This window comes from Centroberyx affinis, unplaced genomic scaffold, assembly GCF_046629955.1.
Source record: "Centroberyx affinis isolate AG114_WGS23_722 - 3 ecotype Tasmania unplaced genomic scaffold, CSIRO-AGI_Caff_v1 ptg003460l_1, whole genome shotgun sequence".
Lineage (NCBI taxonomy): Eukaryota > Metazoa > Chordata > Actinopteri > Beryciformes > Berycidae > Centroberyx > Centroberyx affinis.
The window spans coordinates 96,279-123,974 of record NW_027281424.1 but is presented as its reverse complement, the minus strand read 5'-3'; the positions used below and the strand labels follow the sequence as shown (position 1 = coordinate 123,974).

The following is a 27,696-nucleotide window of genomic DNA, read 5'->3' as shown; positions in this document are numbered from 1 at the left end:
ACAGCTGTCAATCAATCTTGAACGCGGTGAGGAACCAGCCAGGGATTTTTTTTTTCCCGTTGTGAAACATGGAGCGGTTTGTTTCAAATGTGACATGTGAGTCGCTTTAGTCCCTTTACTTTCTGATTACTGTTTGTTTCGAGACAGCTTTAGCTGCCAAATGCAGTTTTACAACTCAAGCTTACCAGAGAATGTAGCTAACGTTAGCTTACTAAAGGTTATCCGTTAACAACTAGCAAGGAATATCGTTGTTGAGCCAAGAAGCTAACGCTGCTGACTGGCAAAGGATATGACATTTAGCTAACGTTACGTTTTTCTAATAATGGTGCAAAGTGGCAATTTTGCTATAACAAGCTAGCAGAAGATTAAAAAAAAAAAGCTAACATAACATTAGAGGGTTACTCTGAAATGTTTTTGAGGGAAAGTGACCTCTAGCGATAAGTCTCAGGAAGTCTCGTTTTGAGCAAATGAGGCAACTAAATTAGTGGACTAACGTTAAACCATTTGACAAAATATTCTTATTTTAGTAGGCTAGGTAACCATGTAATCACTAAAATGAGATTAATTTTATATGGGAATAGAGCTGTCAACAATTTTATGACAAGCTGACAAGCCCTTTTGATCCGCACTGATTGCCCCCACAACCTGATCTGAAAGACAGAACCGACTTGGAGGGATGATCCATCTCGGCACTGTTTTCTGCTGTTTGAAAAAAATACACTGATTGGCCTGATGGGGGCGCTATGATTAAATGTAACTTTTAAAGGCCCTAACTCTTACACCACAAGTCCAACTAACATGAAACTTTCTACACAAATGCAACTATCCTTACAAATTACACTGAATGGCCTATGGGAGGGCACTATAAAAGTCAAAATTTTCTCAAACTCAAATTTGATATCTCAGACACCACTGGTCTGATATTGACCTTGAGGGATAATGTATTTTGGCACTGTGTTTTGGTGAGGATGAGGATGCTATAATTAAAGGTCAAAACAAGGTGACAGATTTGCTATTGATTGACTGCATCACTTGTGGGAATGACATGTTTACTGTTGCCTTGTTCTCCAACATGACTTGGTTTACTGTTGTTCATACCCAGGTCTCACAGAGAACCTGCTGAGGAAACAGCAGGCAGACTACGATGAGGTGATAGAGAAGCTTTTTTCTGAAATCTCTGGCCTAGAGAATTTCCCAAAATTACTGGATCCGCAGGTGGGTACAAGTCTGACTGTGTGTGTGTGTGTGTGTGTGTGTGTGTGTGTGTGACTGCAAGCCAAAGTCCTGGTCAGGGATGTAATAGTAAATAAAATGTGGCTAAACTATGGATTTCAGTTAGTGATCACCTTAAGGAGAACAACCAACATTTATAAATGAGCAAACAAAGAAAAAGTGAATATTTATAACTCTGTGGCTACTATACTTTGTTAAAAAAAGAAAAAAGGGGGAAACTGGGTTTGGGTAAGTTTACCCTCCACTGCATCCCTTTTGCTGGTGTGAGTGACCATGAGTCATTTATGTAATGCAATTCTGAATGTTAGCATTAGGACAGGTATGAAATACAGATAATCATAAATCTTGACAGAAAAATTAAAAAGGCCCCAGTCATTGATTTTTTCTAACATAATTTTTGTCACCTGTATGTGGCCTATTAGGTGGTAGAATTTATAACATGCATGTATATGTTTATTTTCTTTACTTTTATTACAGCTTGAGGAATGTGCCATCCAGCTGTGGAACTGGGCAGTAACTAAGCATGTGGGCACGGCCATAAATAAAAATCAGAAAGCAAAAGGTAGGCTTGTTTGCGGTATTATGCATGGAACAAGCATATGCACGATCGTGGCATTTAAGCTATCATCGCTTTACCATGTGAAATGTTGACACTGTGTAAGAGAACAAGCAGGGTTGGTCCGGGTTATGTCACCTCACATCTCTCACCATCTTGTCAGTGCGTCATGTGGCATGCAGTCTGCTGTACTGCTGTGAGCCTGAGAGTCCAACAGAGGGCATTGTCCGCAAGCAGATCTTGGTAAGTTCTACAGTTGGTACATTTTGTCAGTGCTTAACATTTCAGAAAGACAAGGTCTGTGTCTGTCAGTGCCATTTCAAATATTTCCCTAATCTGTACAGATGGCCAGCAAAACAGGGAGAACCTGGCTGGACTGCAAAAACCCCCAGATAGCGGATAACTTTTTAAGACTAGCTGTCAAGGTAAACAAAAACATAACTACTCCAAATTGAGAGAGCTTAAATATATTTCAGTTTTGAGCAGATGACACAGATGAGGCCCTGCCAAATAAACCAGACTTTTTATCTGCATTTGAGAGTGCAGGCTTTCTCTTCTCAAGTTTTGAGCAGATGGAAATATGACTTAACTTCTTTACAAATTACTATACATAAAATATCCGCAGAGCCTGGAAACCCTCTATAGCCGACTAACATCCAGAGGTGATGGAGCAGTTGACATCAATTTATCCAAAGGTGATGTGGAGAAGGATCTGCTTCGAGTTCTCTCTTACCAAGCAGAATCGGTGAGCTCTGACGGATGAGATGTTCAACACCTTCAACGTGAATATTTGTTCTTGTGATATTTGGCAGCTAAGGAAGTGATATTCTCACAGACTTGCAGTGTGAAGTGTGAGACAGCTAAAATGTGTTGTGAACTGAGAAACAATGAGAGAGGGAAATCTCTACCAATAGAGAAGTTCATGTTATTTGTCGATATTGTGTGGCAAGTGTGTAGTCTATCGCTCTTTGCAGGCCATAAGTCAAGGGAATAACCATGAGGCCGTGGCCTGTATGCAGCGCTGTAAAGACATGTTGCTGCGGCTACCCAAAGAGGTAAAAAATATATATTATTATCCATTATCAGTATTACTGCATTCTTTTTTTGTTTCATATGTAAATGTTGTTACGGAAAGGGAGATTGTGTTATTTTTTTTGTTTTACTTTTTCATACAGACTGGCTACCTCTCCCTTATGTGCTATAACTTTGGAGTAGATACTTACAATCTGAAAAAGTTTGAGGACAGTTCATTTTGGTTGAGGTAAAGATTATAATGTTTAATTCGAATAAAACATTGCTGAGTAACAACGGAGTGGAAACATTTTGTTTTGATGAATTGCTTTGTTTACCAGCCAGAGCTATGACATTGGGAAGATGAATGTGAAATACGCTCCTGGAACTGAAGTCCAGGTAAGACGGTGCAGTATATACTTTAGTAAAAACAAAACCACATCTAGCAGATGTGTACAAAATGAAATAAACACTTTTTGTCTTAACTCAGTTTGTTTAATTTCTCTCACATTAGGCAAGGGTCTTGAGGCTCCTCGCCACTGTTTATTTGGAATGGGACTGTCAGCGTTTTCAGGAGAAGGCTCTCAGTGCTGTGAGTTTAGCCAACAAGGTGGGATATAAGCAGTCATCTTCACAATGTAATTTACATGTGCATTTTGGAGCATACACCACCAAATAATAATTAGCACAATTACGATACTTTGCACCCAGTTACACTCTGCAATTTGACAGGAATTTGTGAGTTCCTCTGGGCTGTACCTAAAGATCAGAATACTGGTGAGATGTGGGGCCGCAGACGATCATATCAGAGCAGGTTGGTTATTAGCAGCCCTCATTGAATTATTTATATAGAACTTGATTAACAAAGGCAGCAGTGGGGTGTCAGTGACTGGAAGGTTGCTAATTTGAATCTCTGAAGCTTCTGGAAAAATATGGATGGGGAAAGTGAATGACAACTTAACAATTAATATTGAGCAGCTCTACTGCTCCAGAACTATTTAGAAGTTCTGCAGTGGTATAACTCCTCTTTGAGTTTCTACAAGGCATGTTCCAGTAGAGCTGCTCAATGGCTCAACAGTAGACGACTGTTGTACTGTGATGCTCCCAAGTGTGATTGCATGTCACTGTGTGACTGTGAAGCAGTGTGTTGCTGAAACACAGCATGCAGGCTCAGTCAATTTTTTTCTGTGTAGATAAATGTAGAGAAAATACACGTTGAAAAGCAGATCATAAAAAACATTTTTCAGGAGTTAATCAGATGCTGGAATCTGACGTTCCTCTTGAAGTGTGTCTGAGCACAGTGAAACTACTCATGTCTGAAGACAGGTAAAAACTTCAGTATCTTAACTCGTACTTTAACTTGGCTCTGTTGAAATGCTCACACACACACATACATGTACACATGCACACAGGAACAGGTACTTTGTAGAATTGCCCACACACACATATTATTCAGCTCTGAATAATATATTTTTTGATATTTCCAGAGAAATGCTGGCATTTGACTATTTGAAACGTGTGTGTCAGCACTTTGAGTCGTCCCCTGAGCTGGGAACAGCTCTTGTCTTGCACATTGAGCTGCTGCTGCAGAGAGGCAAGGAGCTGTTGGGCAAACAGAAAATAGAAGATATCATCACTGGTACTTTACTTCTCATTCCATTCCTGGTGGCGATGATAACTTTTATCTAAATGACAACAACATGACTAATTGTCATAGTAATGCAGGCTAATCAATACAGAAGGTAGTTGTGCTAAGTGTGAATTACTGGTGGTTCCCCTCTCAGGTCACTATACAGGTAAACAGCTGACTCCCCAGGCCCTCACAAGGCTACATCTCATGCTGTGGGACAAAGCCTCCAAACACTTTGAGGTACACAGAACACAATCCTGTCTACTTTAATTCACAGGATCTATTAGTGTGTATACTGTACTTTATAATGTCTGTCTCCCTTGCCAGGCTAAGAACTATTCAGAAGCTCTGCAGTGGTACAACTACTCTCTGAGTTTCTACAAGGCAGGTCAAATGGAGCCGAACCTGGCCAAACTGCAGAGGAACAGAGCTTCCTGTCTCCTGCAGCTACAGCAGCTAGAAAAGGTGAGACAACCTGAGCTGCAAAAACAGGTCAGGAAACTAACTTTTCTGTCTGCTGGCCTCAGTAGCTGGTATATCTCAAAACTCACTGGACACTTTGACTATGTCACCAGCCAACTAGACTTTTAGAATTGAATAGGATTTCAAAATTATGGTTGGCTACCTGCCAAAGGTAGGCAAGGCTGGTATTCATTTCCCTAATTGTGCACATGCATGCCTGCACAAGAATGCACATACAAAATGCACATTTTTAGTTTTCATGTATGCATAGTATGGTTTGCATGTACGGTATATGAAAACTTGTGATTACCAGGCCAAAGAAGCAATTAAGGAGGCAGAGAGATGTGATCCTGACAGCATTTTTACTCAGTTCAGTGCTTACAAGATTGCTATCCAGGAGAACAATGTGGAGAAAGGTAACTATAAGAGATATATTGTCTATTTCTTATGAAAATAAACATTATGCAGTTTTGCTTCATTGCAGTACACCTACATTTTTCAGAATCTTCTCTGTGTGGTGATGAGACTGTCTTAAGCTGTTTGTTTGTCCTAGCTGCAGAGGCAGTGAACGCGATGGGGCTTCTAGCCAGGAGTCCTGTGACCAGTGAGGACAGACTGTTGGTATCTGAGAACGCTGCTTCCAATCTCCTTAGTCTGGCTGCTCAGATTGCTTTGGAGGTAGGACTCATCACAGAGCTCATTACTGGGTGGGAAGGTATGGAAAAAGAATTTAATAACGTCTAGTGGAATGAGAATCACATTTCTCAATCTCATGGTATTGTTTAACAAAAGGTATCATGTTACTGTATAGTTACCCAAAATATTGTAACTCAATATTGTGGATATTTTACTAACCCTTTGACAAACTATCCCTCTGGTTGTCAATCAAACCATTTTACATAATCAGTCTACTTCTGAATGTAAATGACTTCAAATTTAGATTTTAATTAATGCTCTGATTGGGTGCCATTACACAACTACGCATACTTAATGAGGGGCCCTGTAATCTGAAGAGAGAGAGGAGAAAGGCAACTCCTCTCCTTATCTTTATCATGCATGTTCTTATTCTTTCATTAGACTAGTTTAAGTACACAGAATTGACAAAAAGCAAAGGACATGGTCTTTGTGTACGGGTCACGGTGGCGAGTAAGACGAGACTGAGATAGAAGGAGGGAGAGAGATCTCTGTGTTGATAACCCTTGGCTTGTATTTTCTATTTGGCATGGAATTTGACATGGAGCAGTTAAAATATTTCATGATTTTCACAATAGGCATTTTATAACAAAATAAATAATAATAATTCTGAAGCACTGATTGAATTTTGAACATTATGTGTTAATTTCATACATGATGGCTAACAACAAAATGGGTGGTGTTAACCATGTCGACAGGGCACCACTCCTTCAACCTACTGAGAAGTGGAGGATAGAGAAAGGGGCAATTAGAACCGTCAAAAACCCCTCCAAAAAATGACACTCGTAACAGTAGAAATCCATAGCAATTTTTCCTGATTGAGATCATATCATTGCACTGGATCTTGAAAAGGTTTGGTAATTGCACATAAAAGTATGGAAAAGTACAGAAAAGATATTGATGTTCAGTTTTGATGCACGTATGACCAAACGCTTTATGTTGTACAAACAGCTACATATCATTTCACTTTCGCTGTGAAATGTATTGGGGTGATGAATAATCTACAGCTCTAGAGTGATACATATAGCCTCTATCAGTAAACATCATACTGAGCACCGACCAAAACATTTAAATCCATTTGTGGAAATAAGGTCCGGAAAAAGTTGGGATTTTTGAAATGTAAAATGTGTAGGAATCCTGTCATCAGTATATAGCTGTGATGAACATGGTTGGTGGCAGTGATGGTGATGATGTTTGTTCCCCTCTGATAGAATGAACAGCAGGAAACAGCCATGAAGGCACTGGAGAGTCTGTGTGAAAACTCCAAAGATGAACCTCAAGTTCTGACCGCTCTCAGGTCTGTGAGAACTGAAATATACAAATGAGAGAGTGTGAGAGTTTCATTCCAAAATGAGATAGCTGCCATTAGAAAAAAATATTTCTGGCATTAAAGCAAGGCATTTTATGGGTTACTATCAAAGTTATGGGTCCTTTTAAGAAGTTTGCATACAAAAGTTCTGTTTTTGAGACTAGAATCATCTATGTTTTTGAAATACTATTGACTGATGAATTTCAGATACAATTTCTTTTTTCTAAATGGATATATAGCAGTTTGGAAATGAGCCCTTCAAATGATCTTACAACTATCTATTGACGATAATATACCAGTACTTATTCAGTGCTTTTGGAGCATTCAGTCTTTATGTTTTATGACTATATAGACAAAACATGACGGCAGATTATTTCACACACAATGTGACAACATTTAGTAAAGATGGCTTTGTGCTGAGAGACTGTAGTCAGACTGTGAGTTTTCCATACACCTCTCTGATCCACTGACCTATATTCCCTTGCTTCTCCAGTGAAAGTGTGTCTCTCTGTACAATACAGTTAGTAGGTGAAAGAAAGGAGGTCATCATCAGTTTCTCCATTCATGCTTTTATAGGTGTTTGGTTCGACTTGTACTCTCCACAATAGAAAAAGCAAGTGATGAGATGAGGTGAGGGGAAAAGAGACTACCTGAAAAAAGCATTCCTATATAATATTGTCGGTGCTATTTTGAATATAATTTTAATACACTAACACTTGCTACCTTACATTACTCCTTCATATAGGAATGCAAATCTGGATGTCCTGCTGTCGTATCTAAAAATGGGTAAGTATTATATGCAACGGCGTTTAAATAGCATTTGGTAAGAAACATATTAGCTCTCTGCTGTGTGTTTTAACCCCAGAGTGTGTTGTTTACTGTCATTGCAGCTCTGCAGAAAGTTTCATATCGCAGCCCTGGGCCTTGCATGGATGTTGAGCAACGCACAGAGGAAGCTAACTGGTTCAGGAAGATTGGTACTAAGACTCTATGCTCTTCCTCTCCTAGTCACTTCAATCTGACATTGTATGCTATTCATTTTTAAAATCATGCAGCACCATGACTCCTTTTTGCGTGTATGTGTGTGTGTGTGTGTGTGTGTGTGTGTGTGTGTTGTGTGGACACGCTTGTTACAGCTTGGAACTCGGCTCTGCAGTGCGAGAGCAGCCATGACAGAATGAGAGATTTCTTTGTGCTCTCTTACCAGGCAAGTGCCCTTATTAGCTTTGCCAGGTGAATTGATCAATATATGTGGGTGTAGATCAATAAAACCTCAACAGGGATTTAACATTGCCTTAGAAAGATAAACATATCGGTATAAGATAAAGGAACACAGTAGCCCACAATACATTCTTCCTGATAGTTACCTCTGTCCTTTGTCTTTCTGACAATTACTTCTACTAGATTACCTGTAATTACACACGGTATGCATAGTAAGGTTTTTTTTAACCTTTATTTATGCAGGGAAAGTTGACTGAGCACACATGCTCTTTTCAGAAATCCCTGCTTCACATTGATTTAGTTACACACATTCATGCCTGGGAGCTGCCCAGTGCAATCAGAATCTACTTTGTTGGCCAATGAGCAGCTCTACTGGACAAACTGGGGTTAGCTATTATTTTGCATACACATTCCCCACTCAGATTTTTCCAGTTGGTGTGGTGTTTTGAACCAGTGATCTTCTGGCTACAAACCTGCCTCTCTTACCTACTTCACTAGCCAGCTTCTTTATCCTTTAGAATGCTGCCATCCTATGGGCAGTGCTTAAAAAAAAGGCAATACTACACATCACTTCCTATGTTGTCTATGTGTGCTTGTGTTTGTGTGTGCATCTGTATGAACCCCTAGCTCTCCCAGCTGTGTCCTCCCGACCGCGCAGTGCTCATGGGCCAGAAGACGTGTCTGCTTATGGCTGCCGCTGCCTCTTTGGAGCTCTGCAGGAAGTCTCCTCACTCTGCCCAGGTGTGCCACCCACTCCCTCTGTCCTTCTCCTACATTTAGCACGCTCTCCATCCACACAGATGGAAATTTACCGAGACCAGTGAAGAGGAGAGGTGACTAAACACGTTATTGGTGCTGGTGTAGGTGTTTTTTAATCCCCTCGCTTCTGAGGAGGAACTGAACACTAGATGGCGATGATGAACTCAGAATGCTTGTTGTGCGTTTCCATTGGTTCACAGACTGAGGAGCTTACTCAGGCCCTGGAACACATTCAGATCTGCTGGGAGGTCTGGAAAACTCTGAAAGCTTCAGGTGCTTCACTACACTTTTATTATCTCTCTACCTTATTTACAACTGATTGTTAGTTTATATATTTGCACATATAAAAAAGATAAAACACAGAAAGAAGAGAAAAATTACCGATTGTGCAGGAGAATTAAAAAAACACAAGGACCTTATAAAAACCTCTCACCTTCAAAGAAGCAAAGAAGTCCTTTACAAAGTTTTTAGGATGTGAATTTATTACAAATATGATGGTGGGGTTAAAGACATGTATTTTTAACATTCATTCATAGGGAGCTTCCCCATGGACCCAACAGACACGTTGCTGCTCTTGTATGAGTTTGAGGCTCGTGCCAAGCTGAATGACCCCAAGGTTGAGACAGTATTGGAGTCTATCCTGGAGCTTGAAAATGTTGAAACCAAAGTGCTAGAGACCATTGCGGGTAAAGAAACACACACTGTGTTGCAAATCTTATCTCTACTTGCATGCCTCAAGAAGCAGGGAAGTCTCACTATGAGCACCATGTTGGCATTTCTTTTCTATATGCAGCCTTAGCCATGGAGCCTCCCGCCCACTTCCCCCTGCTGTGTAAGAAGGCCTTGAGGATCGCTCTGTCTCTGCACAAGAAACAACCACAGGCTGACCTGGCCCGCTGCAGGTAGCCCTATCACACTCTGCTTGAAAAGACCCTCTATATTTGATTCATGACCAGTCCTCAGAAGGAGCTTATTAAGTTGATAGTTTTGCTGATTGTGTGACTGTGGGTTTTTGTGTCCCATTTCAGCCAGTGCGTCCACAGCCTGATCCAGCTGTCCCTCCCCAGCGGTGTGTCGGAGGTGGAGGCCCGTGTGCTAGAGGAAGTGTGGGGCTACTACGAGGAGGCCCTGTCCATCATTGCAGCCGCAGTGAGTCAGCACCAATCACACGCCAACATCCCTTGGCTCCCTCCTCCCCGCTCCCTCCAACAGAACTGCTCCCTGCACTATAATTAACCCCCTCTCTTCCACCCATCGCCTGCCTGCTGTTCTAGAAGCATCTCTTTTTTTTTTATCAATGGGCTTTCAGCAGCACTTCAATTAGCAGATGCCTCCATTCACCACCCACTTCCTGCCAATTTGAATGGTAATGTGCTGTACAAGTCATCACACTGCCGGTGAGCTGCAGCTCTGAAAGAGGCATCAAATTATTGGGGCATTACACTGCTTTATAGGCAGTGCATATTTCCCTATTCATACTGAGTTATTACTCGAAAGCCGCTGTGGAATTCTTTGGATCAAAGTAAAAGCACAAGATTAAAGTGTTCTGGAAAAACTTTTAAATTGATAGCCCTCTAAGTTTGTTTATGGACTGTCCATTTAAGACCCCTGAACATGAGTAAAGGTCCGCTTACAGTAGAACAGGATCAGATGAGTTTGTTACACACAACCCCACACCGGCTCAGGTGAGTTCCCCCAGGTGGTCTCCGGTAAATAGCCTTTTGACCGTCTCCCCGCTCTGCCCTGCAGCCCGATGACTTCCCAGAGATGGAGACGCTGTGGTTGCTGACTCGAGCCTGGAACACCGGGATCCTGCTGTACAGCCTGGCCCAGTACCCCGAGGCTGAGAAGTGGTGCGGCCTGGGCATGAGCTTCCTCCGCCACCTGGGCTCCCTGCAGGAGAGCTACCAGACACAGGTAGAGGACTGGGCCATTGGGCAGGTGGAGGGGAGGAGATAAGGGAGGGGATGAATGAAGCAGACCGGGAGAGGTGGTAGCAGTGGAGCGTGATGGTGGCTGAGTCATCCCGCTAGCTAGGCAAATGAGAGAGAGGCCTCGGCACAGGAAATACAAATGTCTTATCCTGAAATACAAAATCGTCAACTGTAGACCTGTGAAAAAAAAAAAGAAAAAGTTATACAGTTGGTGCTGTCTACCCACAGATGTCTGGTCTCTACAGTGAAGTCCTGGACAGGCTGGACAGAGCCAAGAAGAACCTCATCATGGAAGAATAACCAAACTAGGGGAGGTCAGCTGTTGTCACCTTGATAGTGATAAATGTCCGTTTTGAAGGCAAACTTGAATTCACTCAGTTCCAACAGGCTGTTATAGTTGGATGTTGTTATTCATGTTGTGGTAAAATGTTCATGACAGATTTAAACCACATTTAAATAAATTGTTACATTAACTGTAGGCACTACTAATCATTTTCCAAAGCTTGTTAAGGTGGAATAACGAGCACATCGAAATCATAACCGAGTCACATATTTTATTATTTTCAAACAAATAAACTCTTGTCAAGTCCCAAAATAAAACCCAAACAAAAGTTGCAGGACTGTGTTCCCTCATGACTAGGACAGGGAAGACCATGAGGCCAAGTGTCCCGATAGGCTGTACCACCTGCAGTGACAGGAAGGAAACTACTGTACAATCAAAGGGTTCATGTTTGCAAGCACTTACTGCACAGATGTGCTGTAACATAAACAACTCGTCACCCAAAAGGACAAACAAGAACCCTGACCCGCCCACCCGCCCCGCCCAAAAAATAAAAGCATATGTCATCATTTCTCTCATCAGAACAAAGACCCTCATCAATTATACACACACAGAGGCATTCAGGTTCCATCTTGTTATATACCACAACCTCAATGGAAAGAGTAAAATGAAATCAAGTTCTTTGGGCTTTGACATGGCTGACTGAGGTATGAATACCACACACATTGTTAACAGTCAGCTGTATTTCAACTAAACACCAGAGAGGACCAATTCTAAACTTCTAAATGAGATATTGATCAATGCTCCTGGTTTCTGTGATATTGTTGTGTAGGTTTCTGCCTGCATCTCTTTTTCATTATTTTTACATTATATTTTTTTTTAAATCTATACACCCAGACACGTTCCACAAGAAATCACATGTAGACAGGCCCTACTTGAGGGAATTGAATTCCCAACTGACTAGTTAAGTGTTCCAATAGGCATCTGAAGAGATTTGTCTATAGAGAAATACCAACAATACGGCACATTTGTATGGAAATTATATCTCAGAGTAGCTCAAACTTTACTTACCTGACATTTGTGGTCTATAAAACATGTTTGTCCCAGTTTGATTCACACATGCATGAAGCACAGGTGAGGGGGATCTGCTGGGGGCTTATTTACATTGTACAGCTACCACACCCTTTGAAACAGTCTGCAAGCAGTTTATAAATGGCTCTGTTCCCTTCGGTTATTCCCTGAACTCTGGTTTTGACACAGGTAATGACAGCTGGTTTAGCAGTGGTGCCTGGCAGGTGGGCACACCTGTTCAGAAAATGCCTGCAGGTACAGGTGCTCTGTGGGTGGGAGAGAGCAGGGGACCCAGAGGTCTAGGTTACCACTTCTTGTTGGGTCTGGCTCTCTGAGGAGAAAAATCCCTTTACCCTCTTCAAAAGCTGAGGAGGAAAATAAAACGTTCACGGGGTCGGGGGCCACAGTATTCCTTCTTCTTCAACAACTCAGACGCGTCCCCTCACATGTACACGTTAACACACAGTGCCAAGATCTGCATGCGAGGATGGAGCAGGTCATTTCAATCCTGGTGATACCACACAGCCGACTCATGCAAGGGTTACCACACCAGTGGCCTTGACAAAGCTTCACCACTTACGAAAAAGAGAAGACACATAATACATCCTCTGATTATTCAATTGAAAATGCCTTTAAACTAAGAGACAGTACTGTGAGTACTCTCTCATTCACATTTAACAACTATGAACTCTCACTCTGTGTAATCGCTCAAACATGGCCCTTCAGTCGCAGGGGAAATGGTTATCTGTACGTTAGATTCCTGAGCTGGTCCAGCTCGCCCCAGACAAACCTTAGGGTTCAACACAGTGGTTCAGCACCTGCCCACACAGATTCATTAAGAATTCATAACTTTATAGATACACAGAGCATATAGGTTTAATCAAACCCATCTTTAGTGTTCTTTTGGGTAAGGGGGGAAGGGGAACAATCCAAAACAGGTTATATTGACTCTTTAATTGTTAGGACATCCAATACAATTATTGTCTTGTTCTACCCGTTTTAAGGCCACCACCATGGCGGCAGATAGGACAGTACCATGTGACCATTCAATCAGAAGAGAATCCTCTTGGAAGGCAGAGAGTGTAATAGGGTGGTCTGCTGCTCAACATGAGTTAGGAGGCTCTGGCCGTCCAAATTGGAATCCAATGGCCTAATTCTTCAGTTACGGAGGAAAAGGGTTGAAATACAGGGGAGAATAGGCGCCCACAGAGGTGAGACTCTGCTTTTTATCTATTGCACTCAAGTCAGGCCTCCTGGAAGTTTGGAGGACACAAAAAGTAAAAGGAAAAATGAGAATGTTTCCTCTATTTTCCTTGTCAATTGTGTGCAGCCTCCCTCACAGACAACAGGTAGTCACAAAACAGAATTTGTATTTGATGTAAGGCAGTTTGGTGTTTTGCAGAGAGCCCAGTTACACTTCTCTACCCCCATCCTTTACACAGAGCAGCTAAAAACCACAAGCAAAAAATCCCACAAAAAAAAAAAAGAAAACAAAGAAATGAAATCTAACAGCCCTCCAAGTAGACAATTCTAGTGAAGTGTAAAATGTGTAGTTTTTAATATGTAGTAAAATCTCAGTAGGATTTTATCATTTATCTCGTGATTTCATAATATAAATGTAGAGATTCAGAACGCATTTCTTCCTTTTGATCTGCCACCAAGATGTCTTTATCGGCTGCAGCACAGACAACTGGCAGACGACCAAACGGCAAGCTGGTTTGTGATAAATAGATCACCAGTTTGTAGGCTTCTCCACCAATTTCCTCAGTCATTATAAACAAGAGAGATGACTCCTTGAACAGTACCATCAGCTGGGCTTGATTTTATCCAGTCCTTTTTAGAAAGAAAAAACAAAAACAAAAAAAAAACCTTAATTGGTCTTCACTTCTCATCTTGCGTGTCTTTTTTTTATGTGATTTGATGAACATTTACAAAGTGTTCCAACTTGGTATGATTTGTCTCTGTTCCCCTGCAAAACTTCTTTTGAATCCCAACTCCTCTCTCCGGAATTCTGTAAAACATTCTGATCTTCACAGTCAGTCCCAGTTCACAAAAAGGATTCATTCCTTTTCCCTTTTTTGTTTTTAATTGACAAATTCATTTGGAATGGCATTTCCAGTCTTGAATGGATTTGTTGAGAAACTCATGCAGGGGTGTGCACAGTCACAGTAATGGTGATAAGACTTCTTTTTCATTTAGAGAGTAACATAATGATGACACTAAAACTTGATATGAAACATATCTGCAAAAAGGGGGGAAGGGGGGGGGGCTATTTGGGCTTGGGTGGGGTCTCTGGGACGCAGGAGGGGAGCTCTGCACAGATGCAGAGGGGACAGCTGGGAGCTCAGAGCTTCTCTGAGGAGGGGATCCAGATGTAGGGGCCAGACTGCTCCTCGATGATTAGCTTGATTTTGTTGTAGATCTCCTCTAGTGAGTCACCCTGTACAATGGCTGCGGACAGAGAGACATGCAAATGTATTTGATGGTCGCATTTGAACTACAACATGCTGTCAGTGACTCAAAGCCAAAACACAGTGGGACATACCTGTGAAATACTCTCCAAATTCTTGTTCCAGCTTAATTGCCTTGTCAAAGACTTTATTGGCCTGTTCGTACGTCTGCCTCTTATTCATTTCCCTGAAAGAGAGAAGATGTTATGGTTAGTATTACAGACAAACTTAGGATCACTAATAAATTCAGGACCATGTCAAATTTGTCTTAATTTCTCTACATGCAAAAGCTCAAACTTACATTAGGGCTTCAATGGATTTTGGTTTGATAAAGATGGCAATCGAATAAAGTTGTGCTTGTTGCAGTCGTTTTATAGCATTCCCAGACACATCCAGAATGCAGTGTTTTCCCTGTGGGAGAGCAGAGTGTGGTTTGTTAAAAATACTAGAACATTTTAGATTTTTAGTCACATAATTAGGCCATACATTCATGAAGGATTCTGTACAACACAGCTCTGTGGTTCTTGTAATGCTGCAATTATCAGTACTGCAAACTGATAATCATTCTCAATTTCAGGCAAGTTGCGGTACAACATTCATTACAAATGTTTGTTTTCCATGTAGCAACCCAAGTTACACGCTTCTGGTTACACCCCAAATACACCAAACCCAATCTGGTAACCAAATCTTGGGAAGAAATATAAGTCTTGGTCCCTACCCTTTCAGCCACTGCTCTGACAGACAAGATGCTTGTCCCATAGAGGTTCTCATTGAACTGGCCGGCCTCAATGAACTTGTTGTCCTGAATGTCTTTCTCCATTTGCTCTCGCGAGCCAACAAAGTGGTAGTCCTGGCCGTCCATTTCATTCTCTCGCCTTGGACGAGTCGTGTCTGCAGAGAGGAGCAAGAGACAAATTTATTTTTGTGCACTGTAATAGATGCAAGAGTCTTAAGCAGCATTTGCTGTTTGTGGCAGCAGAGTCATTGCCATGACATATGTTTAGTGTATTGTGCTTTGTCAACTCACGGGGAACACAAGAGCCAAACTTGTGGGGAAACTCAGAGATGAGGTCATCATTTACTCTGTCCTTCATTGGGCCCAAGATGATCACAGGCCTTGTGTAGTGGACTGCAATTGAAAACAGAGGAGGCATGTGGAAATGTTGAAAAACAAAATGTACAATCCATAGTTTAGGTCATATGCAGTCTGGTTGTTTTCTCAATGAAGGAAAAATGGTTCACTCACTTTCCTGTCGAATGACTGGCTCATAGGAAAGAATTGTGTCCTCCTGGCCCTCTGTAAAAACACAATAGAATCATTAGGAAGAGGAACATCTCACTTACAAAGATGGTCATGGCTGATAAAACAGCAAGAGAAATGTTTGAGTAGTATAATTATGCATCTTCCACAAATGCACAGGAAAGAGCGCTTTCTTCAATTAAGTGCCAGAAATAAGGAAATGCACCATGCTCTTCATTTAGGTGGGCAGAATACAACAAAACAGAAAGACCATGGGAGATAAAGGTGACTCACTTGAGCTGCTTTCACTGTCGCTTGTGTTGGATGTCAGGCATTCTGTGAAGGATAAGAGAATGATTGGATTCAAAAACACATGCCAGAGGCACATTCAAATAAATTCTCTTGGTTTTCAAATGGGTGAAAATTATTTTCACCTGCCTCAAGAGCCTAAGGAAGAAAAAAAAGCCCCCTGTTTCTCAGCATCTACACCTAACCCAGTAAAAGAGGAAAAAAAAAAAAAAAGGGATAAAGAAAGCAGAAGTCTCGTTTGTTGCAGCAGCCGTGCTCTTGCTATATTGGGGAAGTGGTTTGAGGTGCCAGCAATAGGAAATTAAGTGTTTCCTGTGACAATGTCCCAACTGACCCACCATTCCCTTGCCAGTGTTTCCTATTGCTAGATCTGTGCCTGTGGCAGCGGATCTCATATCAGGGATAAGACAAAGAAAACACACTGGTGTTACGCTGTCCACAGGAGGGAGGCAGGGGCTGAGCGACCCAGGGGGACTGGAGGGAAAAGTGTTTCCAACTCGGCCTAGCAACACCCTGTTCTGTTCTGCTGACAGATATATACCGGCTTACTCTGCGTGATCTTTATCTCACAATGCCGTGCTGAACATTTACTGTAAAGAGCCCATGAGGACATTCAGAATAAGACTAATGCTCACTCCCCCACCCTTGGGAATGTGTGTTTTATATGCATTGTGAATCTGAGTAGGTGTGTGCGTGTGTGTAGTACGTGCGTGTGATTCTAAATGTGTGTGGTTTAGCCATTCCCAGCTGGGTCTGCAGTGACAAAGCATTTTTCTCTGAGCTCGGGGGGCAGCTGCTTGACACAGTACAACCACACACTTACTCAAACTCTTTGATCCATAAAAGTCATCGCTTAACCCTGGGAAGTCCTAGGTGTCCCGACAGGTGAGAGCAGAAACCAAGAGAAGAGAGCAGACAGGAAGAAGAAGAGGTTAGTGAGAGTTGGGGCAGAGAGAGAGAGGAGTGGTGTGTAGTGCTTGCCTGGCCCACTGACACATGGTGCTGTGCTGTACTCATTAAGCCTGAGCCCCACTTTATTCATTGTAAGCCATGGCCTTTCAATTACACAAGCCCAATCCCATTAAAATGGGATTTTGACCTGTTAGTGTTAAAGCTTCAGTCCAGTTAATGAGATTCTTCCTGTTGTGGGTCAGTGACTGACTGGAGAATTGACCAGGACTAGAAGGGCCTATATGAGAGTAGCATCACAGTGTTAGGAAGGCCCGTGTGTTAATGCAGCCAAAAACTTGCACACACACACACCTGCCGGCAGCACATAACTGGGCACTCCTCTGGAGCCCAAAGACAGATGCACAGACAGACACCAGAGAGAGACCTACACCTCGAGCCTAGGGCTGGCTGCGTGTGTGCGGCCTCTCTCTGGGACGGTGAGAAAGGGACGAGAGTGGTGCCATCACACAGCCACTGTCCTTCCCCGGAGGTGAGCGGAAAGATGAAAGCTGAGAGACAGGGTTGAAGCATGAGGGGAAAGGACGGCAACCCCCTCGATCACACAGCTGGTACTCACGTTCAGACTCCACCAACTCCTGCACAATATTCTCCTTGCTCTTGTAAAACGGGAACTTGCGTGAGAGGTTGAAGCTTTTTTTGCGCTTTACTTTGACTGGCTGCTTGAAGATGTGTGGATGAGAGGGAGGGGGGCAATGAGAGGGTGAAAACAAAAATAGAATGGGTTTCAATGAAGGCACTCAACACCCATGCAAAAACCAAAATGAAATGGAAAGAAATCAATACACATCAAATAATGAAAATGAGAAGCAGGTAACGGGTGAAAATGAATGGAACATCAATGCAAAGGAAACAGGCTACCGTTTACCATCTTAATCACATGCCGTTTTCAATAGATTTAATCTCTTTGCATTATGGATAATACAGGTAAAACATTACAGCTGATTCATACTTCTACAAATTAAATCTGACAGAACTGTCTGGCAAACTTGCCGACATTTTGTAGGCACACATTTATTTAATGCCACTAAGCACATGAGCTGTGGAGTCTACAGAGACCTCTCATCTCCACAGAGCTTCTGTGTAATCTATACAGTAATAGGAGTGCTTTTTGTGCTTGGTTCAGTGAGCAGGTGCTGGTCTCTTTCCCACACTCAGGGGGGAAGTAGGCCATCTCCCTGGGAGCCCAGCAGCAGCTCTGAAGAGAAGCTCTATGGCACCAGGGAGAGACCAGCCGGCCCTCCACACTTACCCTGTTGGACTCAATCATGCCCGTCCTGGCGTGGAACTTGACTGTTTTTAATCTGGCCCGCTCTTTCTTCTCCACTCTGCATGAAAAAAAAAGACACGTTTAGGCCATATTCTTGGGGTAAATTGAGATACAATGAGCGTGAACTGTTAGTCACGGTAGTCTGGATTGGCATTAGCACACTGCGCATCCAACTGTGGCGATTTAAGAGTGATTGTACCTTTTCTTGCTTGGAATGACCCCAATCTGCTCACTCTCCCCGTGGGGTGTGACCAGCCTTGCCTGCCACCACTCATCGTCAGAGGCATTTATGACATGGAGGATGTCCCCGTAAGAGAAGCTCAGGCCCTGGCTGGGCAGGCAGCTGTCCCGGGTCCGGTCGTAGTCAAACAAAGCTCTATACACACACACACACACACACATATACACACAGGCTACGGTTACACTCATTTAAAAAAAAAAAAAAATGGCCCAAGAGATTCCAGATCCAATTTTATGATATCACATCACTTTAAGTCCACACTTGGCCTGAAAATGGCAGTTATGAAACTCATGTATTACTTTATCCATCTTTGAGTTACGTTGTCCCACTCTCCCTCTCTTTAACTTTAGATTGTTTGCAGATTGTGGCCAGATTGTGTTCAGACTACGTGGAATTAAGATCACAACACGAGCCTGACCACATCCATATCTAGTTTTGAAGATGCGATAGCACTGTGAGCAAAATCAATTTTTCAAAGTCCAGACCTGTCAGTTATTGCATTGTGGTGTGACTGGATGATAAAAGTTTAATTAAAACAACAACAGCGTAATTGTAGCCATGCATACTGCACATAAGGAGGAAATAAGTGTCAGACAAAACTCTAGACAGGATATACATTAAGGCATGCCACTAAGAAGTTCATGCCCTAGAAAGCCTTGTCCATGACATTTCAAAATATTGTTGCTTGACACACTGGTTCTTTTGTTGCCACATACTTTCCACTAGAAAACACAAGCTGCTTGTTATCTGTGTACATCACTACCTTGTCAGACAGGTAAACCCAGAGACATTTAAAAAGGTTTTAATACCTGTTTTACAGGTTTACCCATTACTTGACCTACAAGCCTATATCTACAGGCCATATGCCATGGTCCACTGGAGAGAGATGCTGTGGCCAAAATGCATTCTCTCCTCTGGCTACAGTCAGATTTTGGCTGACCTATTCCTGCCTACTCAAACAACAGCTGGCAACAAGCAAGCAGTACTGCTGAGTAACATGATGCCATTTGGTTTAAGCGTATATCCCAACGTACTTTACAGTAAAATGAGTGCATTTTCAACATGGGTTGGCAAAGCAATGATCAAATCTACAGCCTTAACAGCGTTAGCACCATGACATACCTGCAGAGCTAGAGTACACAATGTTTAAGAGTGAATGTGGGCACACGTTAGGGTGGTTTTTTTTTTGAGCGCACCTTAGAGGCTTAACGCCTCCGCATTCCTGAGGCTGGGCTGAGAGGACATGGCTGCTGCAGCAGCCGGCTAACTAGACAGCTTTTCCTACATAACTGTGGGCTTAGTCACCCGCACAGGAGTAGGCTAGGCTCTACATGCCTCACAGGAGCCAGTCTATAAGAGGGGCATGAGTCAGACTGGTTAACACTCGTCTGTCTATAGGGGGCGTCCAATGAGGTAATACCTATATACTCTCAATATATCCAGGCAAGGTCCATTGCTGCTGAATTTAGGCTAAATCAATCTCACAGTGTAGCTATTAGGCTTAGGTTAAGTGAAGTGCATCAGCACTTCGCTAGAAATACGGTGATGCACTTGGCCTATGGAGTTACATCACAGATTAATCCTTTCACCTTGACCCCTGTGAGCCCTTTGAGACTTGCTGCATTTATGCGAGCTGAAAGATGCCACCTGTTGTAATTCCTAAATGAGCTTCCATACAGTTTGGCAACCGGCCCAAAGTGTGATAACGTAGAGCACTTCTACAAGCTGCACTGTCAATCTCTCAAAGGTAATACATTACACAAAGTGGGGTCACATGTGGCATCAAAACAACAACAATCCAGTGATGGAACAGGAAATGCTTGTTCATCAGCTTTTTTGATGGTGATGGAAAATATCAATCTGGCACCCTAAATTAACAATTATGCTAGAAAATGGAACTATGCTAACTTGTAGTGCCATATGATCTATGCTGTGCATCACATGCTGTTATATAGTGTGGCTGCTTTTGACAGCATGTGCTTTCAAGCTTCCCCCTCCCCCCCATAGGCAGGTAGGGATTTATTTGTTATGCAAGAGTGGTTAGTTTGACAACAGGATCTTAGAACTTGATGATGTGTGTGTGTGTGTGTGTTCCAGCTGTACCTGACATAGAGGGAGCGTTTCTCGCTGGTGCGCAGGGAGCCCGATCCCGAGCTCATGCTGCTGTTCATCATCTGCTCCCTCAGGTCGTGGATCTTGGACTCAAAGCGGCTGTACTCTGCACGGACACAAACACACAAAACAAACCGTGTCAACAGCATCCCAAAAATAGGATCTTGAGCATGTACTTCCCTGTTTGGGTTTTCATGTATTACTACTCGATACACACAAGGTAAGCTAGTATTGTTCATCTTAAAAGGGGTAAACAGAGTGAGGGTTGACCCCGTTCCCTCGTCTCCCTTGGCCATTGTTGGAGGTTTCTGTGTCTCGGTCTCTGTGCTACACTGAGCCAGTGTGTGTGGAGGCAGGGTTCGGCGGCTCCTTAGGCTGATTAATGACCCCAGGAACAGATGGAGGTTTATCACAGATCTGCCTCACACATCCAGTAATATCTGATGTCAGGTAATTAATTATACAGATTAATTAAGTTCAACATGGACTCTTTAGTGTGGTTAAAAAAAAGGAAGGCCTCCAACAATTTCAAATGGATGACCATTTGTCATAGGTGTGTAAATCCAGTTGCTGCTCGGGAGCGCAGGGATGATATATGAATCCACCTGGACCTCCTCATTAAGAATGCACTCATTAGCTGGCTGTGCGCAGTGTGCTCTGCGCCCAGGCTGCTGGAACAAGCTAGGCAACCACACCATACAACACACAGCTAGGAAAACAAACCAGCAGATGCAGCTAGAAAAACAAGTAGGCTAGGGTGCTCATGTGATCACACAAAAAAGGCGTTAGGATCACAAAAAAGTAGCACTGTGAGCACAGCAGCTTTTGTAATCTAAATGTTTTGACAATGTTATGCTTTACACTGCTGATACAAGGACAGACAAGATAAAGCAATGTAAGTTAAAGATAGTAAGAGCTTACTGTCCATTTTGCGCAACTAGTAGTGTTCGGCAATTGAGCCGTATGTGGCAGACCAGAATCAAATCATTATTATGCGCGATAACCAATTGTAATGCTCTAATGACAAACCATATCTTTGCCATTATCATAATTAGCCTATAAAAGAGAGCCAGCGCAAGCGAATATCATCTACATTTATTCCACATATTTATTTTACTGCCATGCCTGTAACGGTTGCCTCCTACCTTACAGTTTAATCATCCATAGTTGGCAACACTTTCCCATTCCAACATGAAAAGCAGAGATCAAAGTCCAGGTTCTGTCGGAGAAGCCTAGAAGTAGCCTTGAAAAATAAACAATCATGCCTACAGTGATGATTTGGTTACTCCAAGCTCCAGGGAAAAACCCTGTCAGGTGTGAAAACAAGCCTCAAGCCCCCCGACTCAAACCCCCAGCCGAAACCTGAAGTGGATTCAAAGTAAACAGAAACCCCGCCCCAGGCCCGGTGCCTGGTCTCCACCCTGCTCTCTGCTGGAAGGGTTAACAATACAACAGAGTGACACTGCAAGGTGAGGTAACCAGACACCGCCTGACTGCCGGTAACCAGGAGCAACGTCCTAGCACTCCTAGCATAGGGACAGCGCATGCGGAAGCAGCCATACAGACTAGTCCACTTGGCTCTCAGACACAGGAGGGCAGAGAGAATGGAGCACTAGAGGAAGCAACTAGGGAAAGGAGGGGCTGAGGGACAAGACAAAGAGTAGCTAAATGGAGAGAGCCAACTCAATGCCCTGCTTCATAATACTACCAAAGCAAAGTGTCGGCTCAGAGCTGTGGTGATGAGGTAGTGGTGTGAGTAGCACAGGTGGCAGAGCTCAACGCTTAGCTTGCTCACATTCCTTAAGGTCTGTAGACCCTGTAGCACTGATCCTACATCCTACTGATCCATCTCAGCAGTATGGAAACGCAAGAGGAGCAGGGAGACCACTATACTAGAGACAACAGCCTGCTGCCAGCCTCTGGAGCACATGGAACAGCAGTCACAGAAACGGCTGTAGCCTGCCGTCAGTAGTGAGCCTGGCTTGTTTAGGAAATCAGATGGAACCTGATACAGAGGAGTGCAAATCCAAGTAACAACAGTAACAAGCAGTCCTCAGATCACTGACAAGCACACATGCTTAGAAATGCTGGCAGTCTTCAATCATCAATGTAAAACACAGTCTCTTACACCACTTAATATGCAAGGAACGCTGAAGCAAGAAGGCTAGCCTATATTATTTGGAGTGACCCATAGGAAGAGAAGAGGAAGACAGCAAATAGAAACTGGGTCTTTTCTGTATCTCACTCTCCCACTGCTTGTCCTCATTAGTCGTACAGCCTTTTATTTTGGGGGTCGGTCGCTTCTCTTTTGATCCAGTTATGCAACACAGCAGGCATGTACTTGTAATGTGAGAGGCTGTTATGTTCTCAGGGTTAGTCGGGCCTGTGACCACTGTTACAGCCCGCCTGCCCCCCAACAATATACTGTAGAAGGAACATGTAAACCCTGGCTAATCTGCTTCTAAAGAATTGTGCAGTGCACACTGGTGTGAGTTAATGGAGGTGCTAGGGGTTTAACATTTCCTCCACTGCCCTCCTCCCATTTCCTAAATGCAAAGAGTCTACTGTAATTACACCCCTTGACAGTGGGGCAGGGGGGGCGTGTGGATATGCACCCCTCATTTCCATTCATTCCAGCTGAATGCGAGTTGGAGTTAAAGACTTGGTGATGCTCCAGTGAGCCAATGAGAGACAGGGGGACCTCCTGCCGCAGCCTGTGTGCTCAGTTGTGGATTCATGTAGTCTTCGGCGCTGGCCCTCCATCAGAGGTCTGTGGACGTCCGGGCTTCGGCCCCTGAGAGTATCCAGGCAGCTTGCCCGGCATGAACCAGCATTCACACTCCACTTCCTCCCCTGACTGACTGTCCTCTTACAGCAGACTGGGGTCCCTCCTGCTTCAAACTCAAACGGAGGACATGTCACACAACAAGTTTAGGATGCCAGCCGAGTTATTGGCGACAGATCTTAGGTCACCAGTGGGGATGCAGGAAGTCAATCATTTGCCAGCACTCTTGACTCATGTGTTTAGGCTGGTTAAGCATTGTCAGCTTGCAACACAAACAGATCTGCAAGTGTCCTTCACTGTGCCACAAAGGAGGCACAGTGCCTTCAAAGCACGATTTGATATGGAAACAATGCTTCCCTTCAACTAACCACATCATCATTCAAGATGTTGCTTGATTTGTGTGGCTTGATAACATGAACATACACGGACAAGAATGAAGCACTATATAGTCAGCATTATTTTGTGGTGCTTTTTGCTGGCTGCAGAGGGAAAACTTAAAGGGATACTGCAATGTTGTCAGTCTTGATCTTTGCCTGTGTCTTTCCTAGATCCATGCCAATTCAGTAATCCTGTTCTACCTCTATTGCAATGACCTTGGAGAGTCATTGGACATTTCAGGTTTGTGTTTCATTGAAAGCATCAGGAATACAGAAAGAGAGCATGCTACAACGTATGCTTTCCCACATTCCTCTCATAGTCCAACCTGAGAACACAGCTTACACATAAAGCACAAAATATCCTTTCCAATGTTGTTATAGCATGTTGTTGCGGCATGCTCAATTCTACATGCAAAGAATTCCAAACACACTGAGGAAAATATAACTGAAAGTCTATTAATAGACATCTAATCTACTATTTGTTCATATTACTGAGGAAGAGCTAATCTATTTCCGGGAGCCAAAGTCTCCTAGGTAAGAAAACAAAGCCAACATGTAGGATTACCACGTCATATCTACTTTAGTCCGCATGGAAATTAGGACAAACTAATGTAGTGACTCCTGGTCAGAGCTTTCCATGTGGTCTAGGAAACTCTGATACCACATTGCATCAGAGGCCAAAGAAACGTCAAAAGAGGCAGTTCACTGATGTCATTTTCTGAACCAACCTAAAACTGACACACACCTGTTTTGACCACACCTTTCTGTCCCCACCTATAGCTTTAGGTTACATAATGAGAACACTGATATCACATGTCTAATGACTTTGAATGAAATCTGGTGACTATAAACTACACACTGCTACTTCAGTCAACCTCAAGTTAATGTTGGCTGGAGTAAACACATAAAACTAGAACGAAAAACCCGAACGAATAATGATCTGAAATAATGGTATAGTCATTAGATTTTAGACAGATTAGATTTTAAGAACAACTAAAGTAATGTTAACTTTAATTTTAAGTTATGGCTGATATAAAGTAAGCTATTTTTGAAAGGTATCATACGGATCAAACTTTGAAATCTGTGTTGCCACTTCTATAATAGTATATGACCTTGCTTGCTGTTTTTAGTTACTCAGACACGAATCAAAATACACAATACTTTGGAGCACACTTCAAGTTTTAGCTAAGAATAGCAGCAAAGTAGCTCAGTACAGTAGCTGAAGAGCTAAACCTGTGCTACAATGTAACGACCCACACTATTGTCTGTACTCTGTACCTGCTACAAAGTTAGTGTTGTAATATTTTCCGCGACATTCTTTCCGCTGTGTCGCGAGGCTGACAGGCCCAGGAGTTCATTGTCTCACCTCAATTCAGTGCAATTTTGAGTTATTTCGCATTCGCAGCCGGTGGTTTCTTCATCCAGCCATTAGGGAATTCATGCGGCTTCTGCTCTGCTGCTGTTGTATTCATGCCCATCCCCCATCCGCACTGGTAGCGAGAGAAGTTGGAAGTTCTGTGTTTTCCACCTTTCCTTTCTACCCTTTCAAAATTTCCTCGCAAGCAATAATGGCGGTACTATTCGCATTCTCCGCTTGACTAGTTTCCTCCTTCCTTCCCGGTTCAATAAGTGTCCACGAAATGCACTGCTCACAGGAGCTTGGAGTTTGGACGGGGAAGGACAACAGCGATTCGTTTGCCCGCCTTGCAGTTGGCTCTCCACTTCAGCCTGCTAATAGAGGTGCCGCCCCAGAACCTGAATAGTTCTTACAATGAGCCAATCAGAAGCACTGTCCTCATTTGCAGCCTGAGCCCTCCATCAAACCACACCAGGTAGATTTCTGTTTCATTGCAAGCATGATAAGACTCAGCAGTGCTTTTGGAAGTCTAACAGTATAAAATAATTTGATGATTACTGTTTGAAATTTCCACATCTTATTAGGCTGTCAAATGTGTGTGATGAAAACTATTAAATGAATTGGTTTCAAAGTATACTGTATAACGGATGCAGGAGAGTAGGAGCAGGGGGGGGGGGGGGCTTACCTTCAGGCCGGTACTGAGCAATGATAGTGACAGTCTGACCAGCCCTCTTCAGCGCTGCAGCCGCCTGCTCATGGGTGGCGTTCCGTAAGTTCACCCCATTCACCTGCAACAAACCAGTCTAATTATGAAGATCTGCAGGGGAACCGTGCTTTCAAGTCTAGCTACAAGTCTAGCTGGAAGGAGCAAAGCTTATCCTCCAGCTGGATGGTTTCATTTCAGTCTGTGGAGATAAGACCTGCCCTTGCTATGATGAAGAGTTCTGTGACTAAAAAAAACCCTACTAGTTCAAAGTCTCAAAGGGAGCAGTGAGCACATGTACAATATGCTCCTGAAAGGTACTTATCTCTCATCACGTGAAGGCCTGGCATTAGCTATGATTAGATTATAAAGTATAAATGAAAATGACACAACTTTTACTACAAGATTAAAGATGAGAATTTTTACAAACTTACAAACTATTTTTAGCTCACTCTACTGCTGGCTTTTTTCCTGTTTTGATTCATTGGAATAGACATTTATTCACTCTCAGATTGATTGAGAATGAATTACACTGTGGTGTAGCATAAAAAGAGTTTTCCATGTATTTCGAGGCTGTAAAAGATTTGTTTACATTGGTAATAGCTCCCAGCATTGAAGTAAAACAGTCCTATATTTTTTAGTTACGATGGGTTGTGAAAAGGTTATGAGTTCTGAAATGTACAAGTCAAACTAAATTAATTGAATGCACCTAAAATTTATATGACCAAATACACTCTAATTGGGGTTTTAATACGTAATCTATAAGATACTTTATTGATGCCCTTAGGTAAATTGTCTGGGTGAATACAAGCCTGATTAAAGGTTGAGATACTGACCGAGAGAATTCGGTCGCCCCTCCTCAGCTCGCCACTCAGGTCAGCTGGCCCTCCTGCCAGGATGAAGGAGACGAAGATGCCCTCTCCATCCTCGCCGCCGACTATATTGAAGCCCAGGCCTGTGGAGCCCTTGTGCAGCAGCACCTTCCTTGGCTCCCTGCCAAACAGAGTGACAGCGTCAGGGTGAGGGGCAGGACTGAGAGCACAGGAGAGGGAGACGGAGACAGGCAGGGAGAGAGAGATATAGGCAAAAGAGAAAAAGGAAAGAAAGAGATAGACAGAGGGGGACACAGAGGCGGTTTAGGAAAACAACATCTTCTATTAGTTTATACGGTGTATGATCCCAACATGTAGTGTGCATTTAATTCAGGCAGCCACACACAGCGGGCAGTGGAGTCCATTCTATACATGTTTGAAACAGAATACTTTCATTTAAATGACTAATCTACAACCATTCACCAACAGAATAAAATGGTGAAACGTGATAATCCTACAATAATCATCCTGGTAATAAGGATAATTTGGATCATGGTGATAACACTGTAAATAAAGTGCCACTGGGGTAACACTATTCACTTCTTACTATTTGTGCAATAACGCTACCAGCGACACAAATGGATCCAAATGCCAACTATTTCCTATAGAACTTTCCTCTTGGCATGGCAATCTCATGTGCACACACTTATACACCCATTCTAATATATGTATATATACATTCTCATGTTAATGTACGCGGACACAGTGAGCGACCTCATGCTTGACAGACCAGCTGAAGCTCTGTTTTAGCTTTAGCCACTATGACTCATCCTCCGGCAGCCTATTCAGACTGCCTCAGTTTTAGGATGCTAGAGAGGCCAAACCACTGCTATGGGCCATCAAAAGCCTTCT

The 27,696-nt window shown here is 42.9% G+C and overlaps 2 protein-coding genes across 8 annotated transcripts in view; one reads left to right on the top strand and one right to left on the bottom strand.

Annotated features, from left to right (window-relative positions):
* The first annotated feature begins 68 nt into the window (after window positions 1-68).
* On the top strand, window positions 69-11,108 carry tex11 (testis expressed 11). Its single transcript, XM_071539470.1, has 29 exons — window positions 69-96; window positions 1,103-1,215; window positions 1,711-1,795; window positions 1,953-2,032; window positions 2,134-2,214; window positions 2,415-2,534; window positions 2,764-2,844; window positions 2,965-3,050; window positions 3,142-3,199; window positions 3,315-3,410; window positions 3,533-3,614; window positions 4,048-4,126; window positions 4,288-4,439; window positions 4,585-4,670; window positions 4,758-4,895; window positions 5,206-5,308; window positions 5,446-5,570; window positions 6,797-6,882; window positions 7,471-7,524; window positions 7,640-7,680; window positions 7,785-7,871; window positions 8,031-8,101; window positions 8,743-8,856; window positions 9,075-9,147; window positions 9,411-9,560; window positions 9,668-9,776; window positions 9,903-10,023; window positions 10,624-10,791; window positions 11,037-11,108. The coding sequence occupies exons 1-29, from the start codon at window positions 69-71 to the stop codon at window positions 11,106-11,108; spliced, it is 2,739 nt and encodes a 912-aa protein (XP_071395571.1).
* A 246-nt stretch (window positions 11,109-11,354) lies between these two features.
* dlg3 (discs, large homolog 3 (Drosophila)) overlaps window positions 11,355-27,696 on the bottom strand; it is a 76,767-nt gene continuing 60,425 nt past the window's right edge. For 3 of the 7 annotated variants that reach the window (XM_071539461.1, XM_071539462.1, XM_071539465.1), the window contains 13 exons: window positions 26,809-26,965; window positions 25,955-26,057; window positions 20,742-20,856; window positions 18,597-18,773; window positions 18,380-18,455; window positions 17,687-17,786; window positions 16,144-16,185; window positions 15,856-15,906; window positions 15,637-15,738; window positions 15,328-15,500; window positions 14,911-15,020; window positions 14,705-14,796; window positions 11,355-14,610 (listed from right to left, as the gene is read on the bottom strand). In XM_071539461.1, coding sequence (XP_071395562.1) covers window positions 14,504-14,610; window positions 14,705-14,796; window positions 14,911-15,020; window positions 15,328-15,500; window positions 15,637-15,738; window positions 15,856-15,906; window positions 16,144-16,185; window positions 17,687-17,786; window positions 18,380-18,455; window positions 18,597-18,773; window positions 20,742-20,856; window positions 25,955-26,057; window positions 26,809-26,965 — 1,405 coding nt within the window. In that variant the 3' untranslated portion in view covers window positions 11,355-14,503. Of the gene's footprint in view, window positions 14,611-14,704; window positions 14,797-14,910; window positions 15,021-15,327; window positions 15,501-15,636; window positions 15,739-15,855; window positions 15,907-16,143; window positions 16,186-17,686; window positions 17,787-18,379; window positions 18,456-18,596; window positions 18,774-20,741; window positions 20,857-21,895; window positions 22,101-25,278; window positions 25,602-25,954; window positions 26,058-26,808; window positions 27,005-27,696 lie in introns of those variants that run through there. The other 4 variants (XM_071539464.1, XM_071539463.1, XM_071539467.1 and 1 more) reach the window with 3 other exon arrangements.

Coding starts and splice junctions, on each gene's coding strand:
- tex11 (XM_071539470.1), top strand. CDS start 69: ATGGAGCGGTTTGTTTCAAATGTGACAT. Junction 2,845..2,964: donor TGCTGCGGCTACCCAAAGAG/GTAAAAAATATA, acceptor TTTTTCATACAG/ACTGGCTACCTCTCCCTTAT. Junction 3,051..3,141: donor GACAGTTCATTTTGGTTGAG/GTAAAGATTATA, acceptor TTTGTTTACCAG/CCAGAGCTATGACATTGGGA.